Source organism: Oncorhynchus gorbuscha, linkage group LG01 (genome assembly GCF_021184085.1).
Source record: "Oncorhynchus gorbuscha isolate QuinsamMale2020 ecotype Even-year linkage group LG01, OgorEven_v1.0, whole genome shotgun sequence".
NCBI classification, from domain to species: domain Eukaryota; kingdom Metazoa; phylum Chordata; class Actinopteri; order Salmoniformes; family Salmonidae; genus Oncorhynchus; species Oncorhynchus gorbuscha.
The window spans coordinates 34,189,993-34,207,245 of NC_060173.1; the positions used below are offsets into that span (position 1 = coordinate 34,189,993).

General features: G+C 43.8%; 1 protein-coding gene across 3 annotated transcripts in view; it reads right to left on the reverse strand.

Annotated features, from left to right (window-relative positions):
- The window catches only part of LOC124036434 (FERM domain-containing protein 5), a 113,453-nt gene that overhangs the window by 17,865 nt on the left and 78,335 nt on the right, over positions 1-17,253 (reverse strand). For all 3 annotated transcript variants that reach the window (XM_046351032.1, XM_046351042.1, XM_046351023.1), the window contains exons 2-4: positions 8,258-8,362; positions 5,359-5,401; positions 4,503-4,581 (exon numbers count right to left, since the gene is read on the reverse strand). In XM_046351032.1, the coding sequence (XP_046206988.1) occupies positions 4,503-4,581; positions 5,359-5,401; positions 8,258-8,362 (227 nt within the window). The remainder of the gene's footprint in view (positions 1-4,502; positions 4,582-5,358; positions 5,402-8,257; positions 8,363-17,253) is intronic.

A 17,253-nucleotide genomic window follows, 5' to 3' on the forward strand; every position in this document is an offset into this window, starting at 1 on the left:
TCTCTAGTATGAGGTGGTCTATCCTGCCCTACCACTCTCATCATATCTCTCATCATATCTCTTCCTCTCTCTAGTATGAGGTGGTCTATCCTGCCCTACCACTCTCATCATATCTCTTCCTCTCTCTAGTATGAGGTGGTCTATCCTGCCCTACCACTCTCATCATATCTCTTCCTCTCTCTAGTATGAGGTGGTCTATCCTGCCCTACCACTCTCATCATATCTCTCATCATATCTCTTCCTCTCTCTAGTATGAGGTGGTCTATCCTGCCCTACCACTCTCATCATATCTCTTCCTCTCTCTAGTATGAGGTGGTCTATCCTGCCCTACCACTCTCATCATATCTCTTCCTCTCTCTAGTATGAGGTGGTCTATCCTGCCCTACCACTCTCATCATATCTCTCATCATATCTCTTCCTCTCTCTAGTATGAGGTGGTCTATCCTGCCCTACCACTCTCATCATATCTCTTCCTCTCTCTAGTATGAGGTGGTCTATCCTGCCCTACCACTCTCATCATATCTCTCATCATATCTCTTCCTCTCTCTAGTATGAGGTGGTCTATCCTGCCCTACCACTCTCATCATATCTCTCATCATATCTCTTCCTCTCTCTAGTATGAGGTGGTCTATCCTGCCCTACCACTCTCATCATATCTCTTCCTCTCTCTAGTATGAGGTGGTCTATCCTGCCCTACCACTCTCATCATATCTCTCATCATATCTCTTCCTCTCTCTAGTATGAGGTGGTCTATCCTGCCCTACCACTCTCATCATATCTCTCATCATATCTCTTCCTCTCTCTAGTATGAGGTGGTCTATCCTGCCCTACCACTCTCATCATATCTCTCATCATATCTCTTCCTCTCTCTAGTATGAGGTGGTCTATCCTGCCCTACCACTCTCATCATATCTCTCATCATATCTCTTCCTCTCTCTAGTATGAGGTGGTCTATCCTGCCCTACCACTCTCATCATATCTCTCATCATATCTCTTCCTCTCTCTAGTATGAGGTGGTCTATCCTGCCCTACCACTCTCATCATATCTCTCATCATATCTCTTCCTCTCTCTAGTATGAGGTGGTCTATCCTGCCCTACCACTCTCATCATATCTCTCATCATATCTCTTCCTCTCTCTAGTATGAGGTGGTCTATCCTGCCCTACCACTCTCATCATATCTCTCATCATATCTCTTCCTCTCTCTAGTATGAGGTGGTCTATCCTGCCCTACCACTCTCATCATATCTCTTCCTCTCTCTAGTATGAGGTGGTCTATCCTGCCCTACCACTCTCATCATATCTCTTCCTCTCTCTAGTATGAGGTGGTCTATCCTGCCCTACCACTCTCATCATATCTCTTCCTCTCTCTAGTATGAGGTGGTCTATCCTGCCCTACCACTCTCATCATATCTCTTCCTCTCTCTAGTATGAGGTGGTCTATCCTGCCCTACCACTCTCATCATATCTCTTCCTCTCTCTAGTATGAGGTGGTCTATCCTGCCCTACCACTCTCATCATATCTCTCATCATATCTCTCATCATATCTCTTCCTCTCTCTAGTATGAGGTGGTCTATCCTGCCCTACCACTCTCATCATATCTCTCATCATATCTCTTCCTCTCTCTAGTATGAGGTGGTCTATCCTGCCCTACCACTCTCATCATATCTCTTCCTCTCTCTAGTATGAGGTGGTCTATCCTGCCCTACCACTCTCATCATATCTCTCATCATATCTCTTCCTCTCTCTAGTATGAGGTGGTCTATCCTGCCCTACCACTCTCATCATATCTCTTCCTCTCTCTAGTATGAGGTGGTCTATCCTGCCCTACCACTCTCATCATATCTCTTCCTCTCTCTAGTATGAGGTGGTCTATCCTGCCCTACCACTCTCATCATATCTCTTCCTCTCTCTAGTATGAGGTGGTCTATCCTGCCCTACCACTCTCATCATATCTCTTCCTCTCTCTAGTATGAGGTGGTCTATCCTGCCCTACCACTCTCATCATATCTCTCATCATATCTCTTCCTCTCTCTAGTATGAGGTGGTCTATCCTGCCCTACCACTCTCATCATATCTCTTCCTCTCTCTAGTATGAGGTGGTCTATCCTGCCCTACCACTCTCATCATATCTCTCATCATATCTCTTCCTCTCTCTAGTATGAGGTGGTCTATCCTGCCCTACCACTCTCATCATATCTCTTCCTCTCTCTAGTATGAGGTGGTCTATCCTGCCCTACCACTCTCATCATATCTCTCATCATATCTCTTCCTCTCTCTAGTATGAGGTGGTCTATCCTGCCCTACCACTCTCATCATATCTCTCATCATATCTCTTCCTCTCTCTAGTATGAGGTGGTCTATCCTGCCCTACCACTCTCATCATATCTCTTCCTCTCTCTAGTATGAGGTGGTCTATCCTGCCCTACCACTCTCATCATATCTCTTCCTCTCTCTAGTATGAGGTGGTCTATCCTGCCCTACCACTCTCATCATATCTCTTCCTCTCTCTAGTATGAGGTGGTCTATCCTGCCCTACCACTCTCATCATATCTCTCATCATATCTCTTCCTCTCTCTAGTATGAGGTGGTCTATCCTGCCCTACCACTCTCATCATATCTCTCATCATATCTCTTCCTCTCTCTAGTATGAGGTGGTCTATCCTGCCCTACCACTCTCATCATATCTCTCATCATATCTCTTCCTCTCTCTAGTATGAGGTGGTCTATCCTGCCCTACCACTCTCATCATATCTCTCATCATATCTCTTCCTCTCTCTAGTATGAGGTGGTCTATCCTGCCCTACCACTCTCATCATATCTCTTCCTCTCTCTAGTATGAGGTGGTCTATCCTGCCCTACCACTCTCATCATATCTCTTCCTCTCTCTAGTATGAGGTGGTCTATCCTGCCCTACCACTCTCATCATATCTCTCATCATATCTCTTCCTCTCTCTAGTATGAGGTGGTCTATCCTGCCCTACCACTCTCATCATATCTCTCATCATATCTCTTCCTCTCTCTAGTATGAGGTGGTCTATCCTGCCCTACCACTCTCATCATATCTCTCATCATATCTCTTCCTCTCTCTAGTATGAGGTGGTCTATCCTGCCCTACCACTCTCATCATATCTCTCATCATATCTCTTCCTCTCTCTAGTATGAGGTGGTCTATCCTGCCCTACCACTCTCATCATATCTCTTCCTCTCTCTAGTATAAGGTGGTCTATCCTGCCCTACCACTCTCATCATATCTCTTCCTCTCTCTAGTATGAGGTGGTCTATCCTGCCCTACCACTCTCATCATATCTCTCATCATATCTCTTCCTCTCTCTAGTATGAGGTGGTCTATCCTGCCCTACCACTCTCATCATATCTCTTCCTCTCTCTAGTATGAGGTGGTCTATCCTGCCCTACCACTCTCATCATATCTCTCATCATATCTCTTCCTCTCTCTAGTATGAGGTGGTCTATCCTGCCCTACCACTCTCATCATATCTCTTGCTAACTATATTTCTCTTTTCCTCAGCCTTCACTCTCCTTCTCGCCTCCTCCCCTCTCTCCATCCATTCATAATTCACATAATTCATTATCTGCACTCTGCATTCTGTGTTCATTTCATCACACCTAAGTGTAGACTCCCTGGACGGTAATGAATATGAGATGGCAACCACATGATTCAAACAGGCTAGGTTGGTGTGCCTCCTTTTAACAAATACACAAATTGTAATAGACATTAGCAAACACACATGTACTAATGCACAGACACAATAAACACACTCATACTCAATTGCACATGTACTTGCTTCTTTAATGTCATCATCAAGTGGTTGAAATCAGAGAGTATCAGAGGGCGTTTAAAAGCCCTATTGAGGGCACAGAGAGGCTTTTCTGGGTGACCTCATTGCAGACTGCACAGGGAATGAGGGAGTCAGGCGAAGAAATGCATAAGTGATTCTAATCTGAGCTAGCTGGAAGCTAATCATGTATCATTTAGAGGAGTCTGCTAGCCGTAATTGACCCTCAGTCTTCCTCTTTCCCTCAGCAGTCAGCAAGCCAGAGAGACCAACGCAGAGCACAGCTACACAACCTCGCAATTTAGCAGCCATTCTACTTCAGGGTGCAGGCTCGCTCACAAGCTTACTTAGGAAGGCTTTTTACATACATCTCAACTTCAAACAGCACTGTCTTTTTATTTTATTTATCGCACTGTTTTTAGATGAAGTGCTCTTTTATTATAGAGGCCCTTCAATAATGTCTGGGAAAAAATACTGTCAGTGCATTCAGAACACAAACATTTCTGGGGAAAATGAAATGTGTGAGAAAAAGTGATAAACACCAGCTGCTGCTTTGAAACTGCTTTAGAAAAGGCAAAAGTTATTGAAGATTTTTAAACACAAAGCTTTCATGTCTGCTTTCCCTGACTTCCTCTTCATACTAGAGGCTGGGGGAGTGGTTGTTGGCATTTTCTCTACTTTGCTGAGTTTCACACAAAGTCCTACCTGGTGATTTCCTCTTTGAGAGCAGCGGGGTCAGGGGGGTAAAACTTGACTCTGAGACACATGGTGAATGGAGGCTGGGCTGGGGAACAAAGGAAATGGAGAACCAAATAGTCAGGAACATTTCATGATCACAGTTTAAATGATTAACCGAAAAAATGCTCTAAATGCACCGCCTTGCAAAAGTGTCTAGCATATAGTTCTAACCTGACATGTGTTTGATTCAGACACTATGAAGTTAGAATTTAAAATGACTAGTCAATTTAAACACTCATGAACTAAGCAATCTGTGAAGGGGGCACTGACAAATGATTACTGTAAATCTTTACTTCATATCATCACAAGGTAAACAGTAGAATAGGCAAACGGAATCTCGCTTAAAGGAAAAATAGTTTTGCATCATCATAATGATGTGGAAGGTGACACTTTGCTTCTTGAAAGTCCAATATCTTGAAAACTTGACTGCTGGCATGAAAAACATTTTGGGACTGTATCAACAGTGGACTAATGAAAACAAATACCAAAAGATAGATGTTGACTGGATTTTCCCTTTAAGCTCTGTATCCACAATTAGGGAGACACAGTTCATGATGATTTGCAAGAGAGTGGGAGAGAGACCTTTTGTGTGGATTATCTTTTGCTAGGAAGAGACAATTCATACAGTTCTGTCCTTCCAGTCAAATGGAGAATCTAGATCTATTGAAATCCTATTACAGTAACTTCCTACCATTTGAATTCAAATGCACATTCATTAGTCAAATTAGATGATGCGTCATTAAAGATGCCATGGTGATGATAACTATAACTGCTCAATTAGCAGAATGATCATAGCATGAAGAGGAAGACACTGAAGACTTACATTTCATCTGCTTGGCAATACACTTTGTGACCTCCAACCAATGCTGCATCAACAACAAAAAGACATATGATCAAAGTGTGAAAAAAGCTAAACATCCTGCATCTAAAAATCCTGCAATGACACTGACACCATGCTCATATCACTCTATGAAGCAGGTTAAATGCCTAAAACACACTGACGCATGTCTCCGTTCATATCCAACATCCATCTCTAATCTGACAAGAATCATATAATTAATGCTATCAGTTCCTGATTTGTATAATTAAATCATCATCATACTGAAGCAAATTGAACAGTAAGGGCATACAGAGATAACAGCTCTCTCTATAAATGACAGTAATGGATGGTCTTTCAAATTATAATACTGTACCACCAGCATGCCTGGGCCTGCCGAGACAGACAAGCAGACACTGTGCAGTGGCAGTGCTCTCTAGGGTCAGTTCAGAAGGTAACTCTGGTTTTGCCTGTACAGTGCCTTGCGAAAGTATTTGGCCCCCTTGAACTTTGCGACCTTTTGCCACATTTCAGGCTTCAAACATAAAGATATAAAACTGTATTTTTTTGTGAAGAATCAACAACAAGTGGGACATAATCATGAAGTGGAACGACATTTATTGGATATTTAAAACTTTTTTAACAAATCAAAAACTGAAAAATTGGGCGTGCAAAATGATTCAGCCCCTTTACTTTCAGTGCAGCAAACTCTCTCCAGAAGTTCAGTGAGGATCTCTGAATGATCCAATGTTGACCTAAATGACTAATGATGATAAATACAATCCACCTGTGTGTAATCAAGTCTCCGTATAAATGCACCTGCACTGTAATAGTCTCAGAGGTCTGTTAAAAGCGCAGAGAGCATCATGAAGAACAAGGAACACACCAGGCAGGTCCGAGATACTGTTGTGAAGAAGTTTAAAGCCGGATTTGGATACAAAAATATTTCCCAAGCTTTAAACATCCCAAGGAGCACTGTGCAAGTGATAATATTGAAATGGAAGGAGTATCAGACCACTGCAAATCTACCCAGACCTGGCCGTCCCTCTAAAATTTCAGCTCATACAAGGAGAAGACTGATCAGAGATGCAGCCAAGAGGCCCAGGATCACTCTGGATGAACTGCAGAGATCTACAGCTGAGGTGGGAGACTCTGTCCATAGGACAACAATCAGTCGTATATTGCACAAATCTGGCCTTTATGGAAGAGTGGCAAGAAGAAAGCCATTTCTTATAGATATCCATTAAAAAGTGTCGTTTAAAGTTTGCCACAAGCCACCTGGGAGACACACCAAACATGTGGAAGAAGGTGCTCTGGTCAGATGAAACCAAAATTGAACTTTTTTGGCAACAATGCAAAACGTTATTTTTGGCGTAAAAGCAACACAGCTCATCACCCTGAACACACCATCCCCACTGTCAAACATGGTGGTGGCAGCATCATGTTTTGGGCCTGCTTTTCTTCAGCAGGGACAGGGAAGATGGTTAAAATTGATGGGAAGATGGATGGAGCCAAATACAGGACCATTCTGGAAGAAAACCTGATGGAGTCTGCAAAAGACCTGAGACTGGAACGGAGATTTGTCTTCCAACAAGACAATGATCCAAAACATAAAGCAAAATCTACAATGGAATGGTTAAAAAATAAACATATCCAGGTGTTAGAATGGCCAAGTAAAAGTCCAGACCTGAATCCAATCGAGAATCTGTGGAAAGAACTGAAAACTGCTGTTCACAAATGCTCTCCATCCAACCTCACTGAGCTCGAGCTGTTTTGCAAGGAGGAATGGGAAAAAAATTCAGCCTCTCGATGTGCAAAACTGATAGAGACATACCCCAAGCGACTTACAGCTGTAATCACAGCAAAATGTGGCGCTACAAAGTATTAACAAAAACTTAACAGTTTTTGATTTGTTAAAAAAGTTTGAAATATCCAATAAATGTCGTTCCACTTCATGATTGTGTCCCACTTGTTGTTGATTCTTCACAAACAAATACAGTTTTATATCTTTATGTTTGAAGCCTGAAATGTGGCAAAAGGTTGCAAAGTTCAAGGGGGCTGAATACTTTCGCAAGGCACTGTATATCAGGCACTGATTCATCCCCCATCCTTCTGGCAACATTCACTCCATCAATTCCCTCTCTCCGCCAACGCCTCACCCCAACAACAACCACGGAAATAGCCCTGAGTGGCAGCATAAGAAATGCAGGATGGGGAGGACCGGTCTTGTCTCTGATGCTAAAACACAATGTGAGCACATGTTAATTCTTCATGAATCAAGCAGTGCAGCTACAAGCCATCTCTGAGGAATAACCCTCTGTGCTCTGCTGCTGCTGATGATGATTGTATGAGTGTCTCTCTAAAAGCGTATGTTATGAAAGTGTCACGCCCCCATATCTGTTTCACCTGTTCTTGTTATTGTCTCCTCCCCCTCCAGGTATCGCTTATTTTCCCCAGTGTATTTATCCCTGTGTTTCCTGTCTCTCTGTGCCAGTTCGTCTTGTATGTTTAGTCAAGTCAACCAACGTGTTTTTCCCGTACTCCTTTTCTATTATATCGTCCTCCCGGTTCTGAGCCCTGCCTGACTCTGGACTACTTTCTGGTCTGCCCGATCATCCTGCCAGCCCTGACCTTGATTCTGCCTGCCCTTCGGTACCTATTGGACTCTGATCTGGTTTAGACCTTTTTGCCTGTCCACGACCATTCTCTTGACTACCCCTTTGGATTTATAAACATTGTAAGACTCCAACCATCTGCCTCCTGTGTCTGCATCTGGGTCTCGCCTTGTGCCTTGATATAAATAAATAAAATAACATTTCTTCAATCTGGCCCTGTATCTCTTTAAACGGTCACCTCCACTGCAGTATGCTTCATCCAACACAGACACACACACACACTCAATCACCCGCTGCTTGTCTGGGTCCACATATCTGATGCCGAAGTAGTCCTTCTCCAGCAGATTCAGGTGGTGGCAGATGAGGTCGAACAGATACTGTCCTTTAGCATCCCGCTGCAAGATAAGGGAAAAACAATAGCATGAGAAACTCACAGCGAACACAAGAAAACACCACAACTAACAACTTAAAAGGACATTTTGAGGAAATATCCCCACTGATAGGGAACAAGTGGTCCGGCCCAGCCCAGGAACTCAACAACTTCATGAGGACATGAGGGAGAATGTGAGTTTGAGGGAAAGAGGGAGGTAATTACTGATAGCAGAATGTGCTTCATATTTTCCAGACCCTGTGGAAATATCCAGGATTCATCCAATATTAATGACAGCCACTACAGCCACCTGCAGAGTCTAGGCCAGAAACCTCCATAGCTAAAGCACAATGAGAGAATGAATTAAGTGTGCTGACAACTGGCTGGGTTAGACTGACATTTGTTCAGGGAGATGACTCAGGGACGGGGAGGGTGATATGATACTGGGTCTTGATAACCAAACAACGCACATCAAGTATCACACAGTATAAGTATGAAGATTTATAGGCATTAATGATGTATGAATGGATTTAAAGTCATTAATAGGAGATCAAAGAGAAGTCAACTCACTTGGCACAAATTGGTGAATCAATGTTGTTTCCACATCATTGCAATCCCCCAAAATCTATGTGATGATGTTGAATCAACGTGAAAAACTGACTTGATTTGAAAAAAGTCCATGACATAGTGACATTTTTGGCTGATTTCACTTTGATTCACATTAGTTGACAACTCAACCATATGAAAATCAAAACTAGACATTGAACTGATGTCTGTGCCCAGTGGGAAGACATTGAAGGAGAGGATAGAAGAGGACAGGAGACTGCCCACCTTCACAAGCCTTTCCCCTCCCTCTCTGACACATCGCTGAAAGACTTATCCAGCTCCCAGCACTGATCACCATTGAAAATATCGCTCAGACCAACATGTTTTCCATAATAATAGCTAAACTCTCTGAATTATTCCAGAAAGATAAGTTATTTGAGCTTCCGACAAACATTGCACACCACCATTACAAGTTGTTTTCCCTCAGGCATTTGTGAGGACTGCTGGTATTAGCAAAGGCACACACCAGGGATGATTACAGCTCATTGGAACAGGGTGGTGATCCATTCAGCAGGCGGACAACTAATACATCTCTCTACCTAGTCTACAACCTAAGAGTTTTATACTGCAGGCTCAGCCAGGCTGTCAGCGGAGTTAACACTGTGTCAGTCATCTAACTATAGTCTAGAGGAATGGCACTTGTCCTGTGATGAGCATGTGTACTGGGACTGACACACTGGCACCGTGTTTCATTACCCTGTTCTTATACAGTAACAAATCAAATTGTATTTGTCACATGTGCTGAATACAACAGAATACAACCTTACAGTGAAATGCTTACTTACAACCCATTTACCAACAATGCAGTTTTAAGAAAATACATAAAAAAGTAGAGATAAGAATAACAAATCATTAAAGAGCAGCAGTAAATAACAAAAGTGGGGCTGTATACAGGGCACCGGTACAGAGTCAATGTGCAGGGGCACCACTGTCAATGTAATTGAGGTAATATGTACATGTAGGTAGAGTTATTAAAATGACTATAAATAGATAATAACAGTAGCAGCAGCGTAGAAGGGGGGGAGGGTGCAAATAGTCTGAGTAGCCATTTGATTAGATGTTCAGGAGTCTTATGGCTTGAGAGTAGAAGCTGTTTAGAAGCATAGAGAACAGTCTTTGACTAGGGTGGTTGGAGTCTTTGACAATTTTTAGGGCCTTCCTCTGACAACGCCTGGTATAGAGGTCCTGGATGGCAGGAAGCTTGGCCCCGGTGATGTACTGGGCCATATCCATTACCCTCTGTAGTGCCTTGCAATCGGAGGCCGAGCAGTTGCCATACCAGGCAGTGATGCAGCCCGTCAGGATGCTCTCGATGGTACAGCAGTAAAACCTTTTGAGGATCTGAGGACCCATCCCAAATCTTTTCAGTCTCCTGTGGGGGAAAGGTTTTGTCGTGCCCTATTCACGACTGTCTTGGTGAGGTTGGACCATGTTAGTTTGTTGGTGATGTGGACGCCAAGGAACTTGAAGCTCTCAACCTGTTCCACTACAGCACCGTTGATGAGAATGGGGGCGTGCTCGGTCCTCCTTTTCCTGTAGTCCACAATTATCTCCTTTGTCTTGATCACGTTGAGGGAGAGGTTGTTGTCCTGGCACCACCAGCGCCGCCTCTGGATGAGTGTTTTCCTGTTTCCTTATGGCGGTATACACCTCATTTGGTGCGGTCTTAGTGCCAGCGTCGGTCTGTGGTGACATGTAGACAGCTATGAAAAATATAGATGAAAACTACATGATTCCATGTGTTATTTCATAGTTTTGATGTCTTCACTATTATTCTACAATGTATAAAATAGTCAAAAATAAAGAAAAACCCTTGAATGAGTAGGTGTGTCCATATATATATACACGTGTGTGTTTTATGGTGTGCATTACATTTTAATAGCTGAAGTGGATGTACACATGCAGCTGCTGATGTAGTGTCTTCTACGCATGACGTGTGTGACATATTAAGAGGATTGCAACTCCCAGTCTAACTAATAACTGTGATTTGGATGAGGAGGTGATAAATCAGTGCCAGGAATTGAACAGAGATTAATGTTGGCGCTGATCACTCCACCAGAGATGGTAAAGAAAGCAAGACATCTCCCTTGCAATACTTTTCTGGTGGGGGCGGGGATGGGACAATAAGTAGACTCGAGCCAGCTCTTATTGGGCATAGAATAAAATTCCCATATAATAAAATCCTGTCTGTGTAAGTGGGCGTTCCCTCTCTTGCGTAAGCATGCCATAGATAACGGAGGAACCGTGAGCTCAAGTAGGAAAGCATGCGCACGCGAGAGAGAAAGCCCACTTTTGCCCACTTTTGACTTTGACATTGTTTCCCAATGATAAACTGCCTGAGTAAGACATCTTAATTTATCTACCATCTTTGGCTCCACTCCTCTCCCTCTCCACCTTCCTCCCTATGCCAGGGAAAAACAGACCTCACGTGCCACCTCACTCCCTCCCCACTGGCTCACTAGGGGCCATTTAATGGAGCTCAGTAATAGGGTCAGTAAACACACATGCTCCTCACAATCAAACTCATAAGCTCATAACATAACTCTCAAAGGAACATGCTTCAAGGTCAAGTATATCAGGTGTCAGATAAACCAGTCACACTGCTATTGATAACATGTCAGCCACCTAACGCTGTTTGGGAGCTACGTTTAACAGAACATCATCACAGTGAAGGATGTGAAAATCTCTGCTTGAGTTCATGTAGAATCTGTATCCCGCTATAGCAGTATGGGAATGGAATGAAGTCTATTTAGTGGCCTTGGTCAGGAAAATAATGTGGTTAATCCAAATGTTTATCCACAGCATCCATATACTGTATCTACCATCTCTCACTGTCCCTATTTGCATAATAACTAGAGAATTTCATGATGCCCTCAGTGTGGTCAGAGCTCTAAATGTCTATTTTTGGTAGTCTGACAGATGGGGTGCAGTGGACCTTAAATGCACCCGATTAAAGCATGCCAAGCACAATGTGATGTGTGGGTGAACAGCAGCGGATTCCCTAAATGAGCTCCTGACACAGAGGGGACTGAGGCCTGCTGGGAATGTCTGGCTGTCTGGCCATGCGTGCGTAACATGCTGCTGTGGGTAACATGCTGCTGTGGGCCTGGACACAACCTGATGGCTGCTGCTGCTATTGGATCTTGATGGATCTCTCCAGTCCAGAGAACAAGACGACATCATGTCCCTCTCCATCACAATTAAGAACAGTATGACCCTAGAGCTTCAGGCCAGGCCAGGCAGTTTGGACTGCTTGAGTCAGCCTCAGTTACTCGCGCTCTCCTCATTGGGCCTGTGATGGCAGAGGAAGTGTCCCTGGGAGCATTAGTCTCCTCCATGTCATTACTCAGGCTCCAGATAACACACTTCATTAAGAGAGAGCTCTGTCAGAGAAAGCTTACTGGGTGCCAGCCGTGACTCTCCGGACAAATATCGGCGCAAGGGAGCGGTGCTCGAGGTGTCACAGTCTGACCTTTCCACAGTAAGACTAAGGGCTCCCGGGCCGCCATGGGCGATCGCCACTGTCACTTCTAGACCGCTCTTTCACAGCGAGCTCACAAATCAACCCGACAAGCCTGCTTACTGGGCTCGGGCAGCAAAAATAGAAGCGCAGGGCTGTTGCATTGTGCAAGGACACACACTCGCTTTCAATTATGCAAATGAGATAATACAGTAAATGACATAGATCCCTCAATAAGATAAATCAGTCTCTCACTCGTGTATTTACACAAATATCCTGTCATGCATCCTTATGAACTACATACAGTTCATTTGGAAAGTATTCAGACTATTTCCACATTTTGTTACATTACAGCCTTATTCTAAAATGTATCAAATTGTTTTTTCCCTCATCAATCTACACACAATGTCCTATAATGACAATGCAAAATCAGGTTTTTAGAAATGTTTGCAAATGTATTCAAAATAAAAAACTGAAATATCACATTCACATAAGTACTGTATTCAGACCCTTCACTCAGTACTTTGTTGAAGCACCTTTGGTAGAGATTACAGCCTTGAGTCTTCTTGGGTATGAAGCAACAAGCTTGGCACACCTGTATTTGGGGAGTTTCTCACATTCTTCTCTGCAGAACCTCTCAAGCTCTGTCAGGTTGGATGGGGAGCATCACTGCACAGCTATTTTCAGGTCTCTCCAGAGATGTTCTTTCGAGTTCATGTCCAGGCTCTGGCTGGGCCATTCAAGAACATTCAGAGACTTGTCCCGAAGCCAATCCTGCGTTGTCTTGTGCTTAGGGTCATTGTTCTGTTGGAAGGTGAAGCTTCACCCCAGTCTGAGGTCATGAGCACTCTGGAGCAGGTTTTCATCAAGGATCTCTCTGTACTTTGCTGCTTTCATCTTTCCCTCGATCCTGACTAGTCTCCCAGTCCCTGCCACTGAAATACACCCCCACAGCATGATGCTGTCTTGATCATGCTTCACTGTAGGGATGGTGCCAGGTTTCCTCCAGACGTAACACTTGGCATTCAGGCCAAAGAGTTCAATCTTGGTTTCATTAGATCAGTGATTCTTGTTTCTCATAGTCTGAGATTCCTTTAGCTGCCTTTTGGCAAACTTCAAGGGGGCTGTCATGTGCCTTTTACTGAGGAGTGGCTTCTGTCTGGCCACTTTTTTAGGTCTGATTGGTGAAGTGCTGCAGAGATGGTTGTCCTTCTGGAAGGTTCTCCAACTCCACAGAGGAACTCTGGAGCTTTTTCAAAGTGACCACTGGGTTCTTGATCACCTCCTTGACCAAGGCCCTTCTTCCCCGATAACTCAGTTTGGTCGGGCGGCCAGCTCTAGGAAGAGTCTTGGTAGTTCTTGGGGACCTTCAATGTTGCAGAAATAATTTGGTACCCTTCCCCAGATCTGTATCTCAACACAATCCTGTCTCGGAGCTCTACGGACAATTCCTTCGACCTCATGGCTTGGTTTTTGCTCTGACATGCACTGCCAACAGTGGGACCGTATATAGACAGGTGTGTGCCTTTCCAAATCATGTCCAATCAATCGAATTTACCACAGGTGGACTCCAATTAAGTTGTAGAAACATCTCAAGGATGATCAATGGAAACAGGATGCACCTGAGCTCAATTTCAAGTCTCATAGCAAAAGGTCTGACTACTTATGTAAATAAGGTATTTCTGTTTATTTTTATACATTTGCAAACATTTCACTTTGTCATTATGGGGTACTGTGTGTAGATTGATGAGGAAAACAATTAATTTAAGAATAAGGCTGTAACGTCACAAAATGTGGAAAAAGGGAAGAGGTCTGCATACTTTCCGAATGCAACCCATGCCAAGGAGAGCCAATGACAAAGCAAAAAAAGGCTGAGAGACAGTGATGTATATGGACGAACGATGATGCATTAGGTCAAACAGGAAGCCTTTCTTTGGTTACAGACAGCAAGTGTGTTAGTATTCCATAGCACTCCTCTTTCCCTCTCCTTCTCTTCTCTCTCTCCCTTCCTGAGTTGTCTCTTTCCCCCACACAGAGCCCAGCTGCATTACTCCCCTCCAACAGGCTCTGTAATAACAGGATGTGTGTGATTGTGTGGTGGGATAAAGGATCTAATGAATGATGCTGGTGAATTCCTAATTAAAACTAATGCTGCGTCTCTTCAGTTGGGTTGGCCATGGATTGTTTAAGGGTGTCTAACCAAACTGCCAATAGAATCTACTGGTCTGACCATTGACTAACCAAATAGCATCTCTGATAAAGACACTGATTTGTTTGTGTGAACAGGGATATGCAGTGGTTGTTGTGGCAGTAGCCCTGTGGTGTGAAAACCTATGCATTATGTTACCCCTTTTACAGTTGGGTAGTAAGGGAGCCCTCCTTCCACACATCATGTAAACAGACTGCATGCTCATCCAACAACTGATAATTACAGAGACATCAAGTAGATGATTCATTTATTATACAAATATTTGGCTAAACCTGTGGCAAAATGCCTGTCCTTTACTAATATGACAGTACACAGCAGTGGTAGCACAGCAGGGAAAAGTTGGGACAACTGCTTTATAAGCATTTTCTTGTCATGGGTTTTCTCTGTCTTAAGGGAATGGAGGGAATGCTGCAGAAACAATCAAATATCTTCCATACGATACCCTTAGCGTGTTCCCCTGCGATGGTTGGTCTGTTTAACTGACATAAGATGAAGAACCCCATTCTGTGTCATGCTTGTGTGTCCAAAAAGAAACCCAGAGGTCCTGCGGGGCATAAAGCTCCATACCAACACAACAGACACAAAGTTGATGAAAATGCAGCCAGATATCTGAATGGAGCAGATAGTCATAGGCCTACAGCTTGTAGGTACATTATGCTGAATGATAGAATGACAAAAAGTCTCATCAGCAAAATAATCCCCAGGCCTAAAACAGCATCATTGCTCCCCTACTGCTCCCCTATTTCCTCAGGGTCCCACTTTCCTTTCAAATTAATCACTTAAATGGACTTGTTTTATTGTGAGGGGAAGGGAAACACAATGCTGTTGGCTCGTGTGTGACTGGTGTGCGTGTGTGCGTGTGTGCGTGTGTGTGTGTGTGTGTGTGTGTGTGTGTGTGTGTGTGTGTGTGTGTGTGTGTGTGTGTGTGCTGGTGTGCGTGTGTGTGTGTGTGACTGGTGTGTGTGTGTGTGACTGGTGTGTGTGTGTGTGTGTGTGTGACTGGTGTGTGTGTGTGTGTGTGTGTGACTGGTGTGTGTGTGTGTGTGTGTGACTGGTGTGTGTGTGTGTGTGTGACTGGTGTGTGTGTGTGTGTGTGTGTGTGTGTGTGTGTGTGTGTGTGTGTGTGTGTGTGTGTGTGTGTGTGTGTGTGTGTGTGTGTGTGTGTGTGTGTGTGTGTGTGTGTGTGTGTGTGTGTGGTAAAGCACTGAGAGGAACAGGAGCGGTAGAGCCCTGGGATAATTCCTCTGGTTTCATTAGCAGATTACTCTCCTTATCTCCGGGGCCTGGGGTGTGTGAGTGATTGTAGCAGGCCCACTACACCACTAGCCAGCCCTGTGTGAATGTTCAATCTCAGGCCCTGCTACCTCAACCAGTCCGCAGCAACAGCAGCATCACAGCCTGGGGTCTGAGGCCCAGAGCGCACGCACGGCAACTCACCCAGAACCCATTACATACAGTACACAAACGGTTCTGCTTGGAACAGAAAATCAACCATCAAGTTCTCAAGCCAAGTAACAGCCGTAGAGAACATTTAACAAGGAACATTCACCCAGGAAATCTATAGGTTATTTTAAACAGAGAACATAACATCAGACAGTCGTAAAGAGCAGATCCTTATGAGTTAGATTTATGAAACGAATTATTTTAGCACTCATCACATTTATCAAGCAGTTTAGCTTTATTGATCCCAGAGAATGCCCTCCAGAGATCTGCTGCGTTCTGCTGTTATGGGAATGTAATGTATCAGGGATACAGAGCAAATTCTCCACTCAGCAACTTCACACTATCCTCATAGCCTCGCCTGTCAGGTTTATACTGTAATGTATGGAAGACACAGTCTGGGAACAAGGCCATAGACTCCCTCTAAAACTTCCACCTGCACTGGGCCAGTGCTGCTCCTCTCCCCCAATGAAAAGGTATTGTGTACTATACTGAAATCTACTCTACTTTTCTTTACTGAACTTTTAGACCCTATCATAGCACTGAGACTGCACTTGTGAAGGTGGTAAATTACCTTTTAATGGCGTCAGACCGAGGCTCTGCATCTGTCCTCTGCTCCTAGACCTCAGTGCTGCTTTTGATACCAATGATCACCACATTCTTTTGGAGAGATTGGAAACCCAAATTGGTCTACACGGACAAGTTCTGGCCTGGTTTAGATCTTATCTGTTGGAAAGATATCAGTTTGTCTCTGTGAATGGTTTGTCCTCTGACAAATCAACTGTAAATTTCCGTGTTCCTCAAGGTTCCGTTTTAGGACCACTATTGTTTTCACTATATATTTTACCTCTTGGGGATGTCCTTCGAAAACATAATGTTAACTTTCACTGCTATGCGGATGACACACAGCTGTACATTTCAATGAAACATGGTGAAGTCCAAAAATTTCCCTCGCTAGAAGCCTGTGTTTCAGACATAAGGAAGTGGATGGTTGCAAACGTTCTACTTTTAAACTCGGACAAAACAGAGATGCTTGTTTTAGGTCTCAAGAAACAAAGATATCTTCTGTTGAATCTGACAATTAATCTTGATGGTTGTACAATCGTCTCAAATAAAACTGTGAAGGACCTCGGCATTACTCTGGACCCTAATCTCTCTTTTGACGAACATATCAAGACTGTTTCAAGGACAGCTTTTTTTC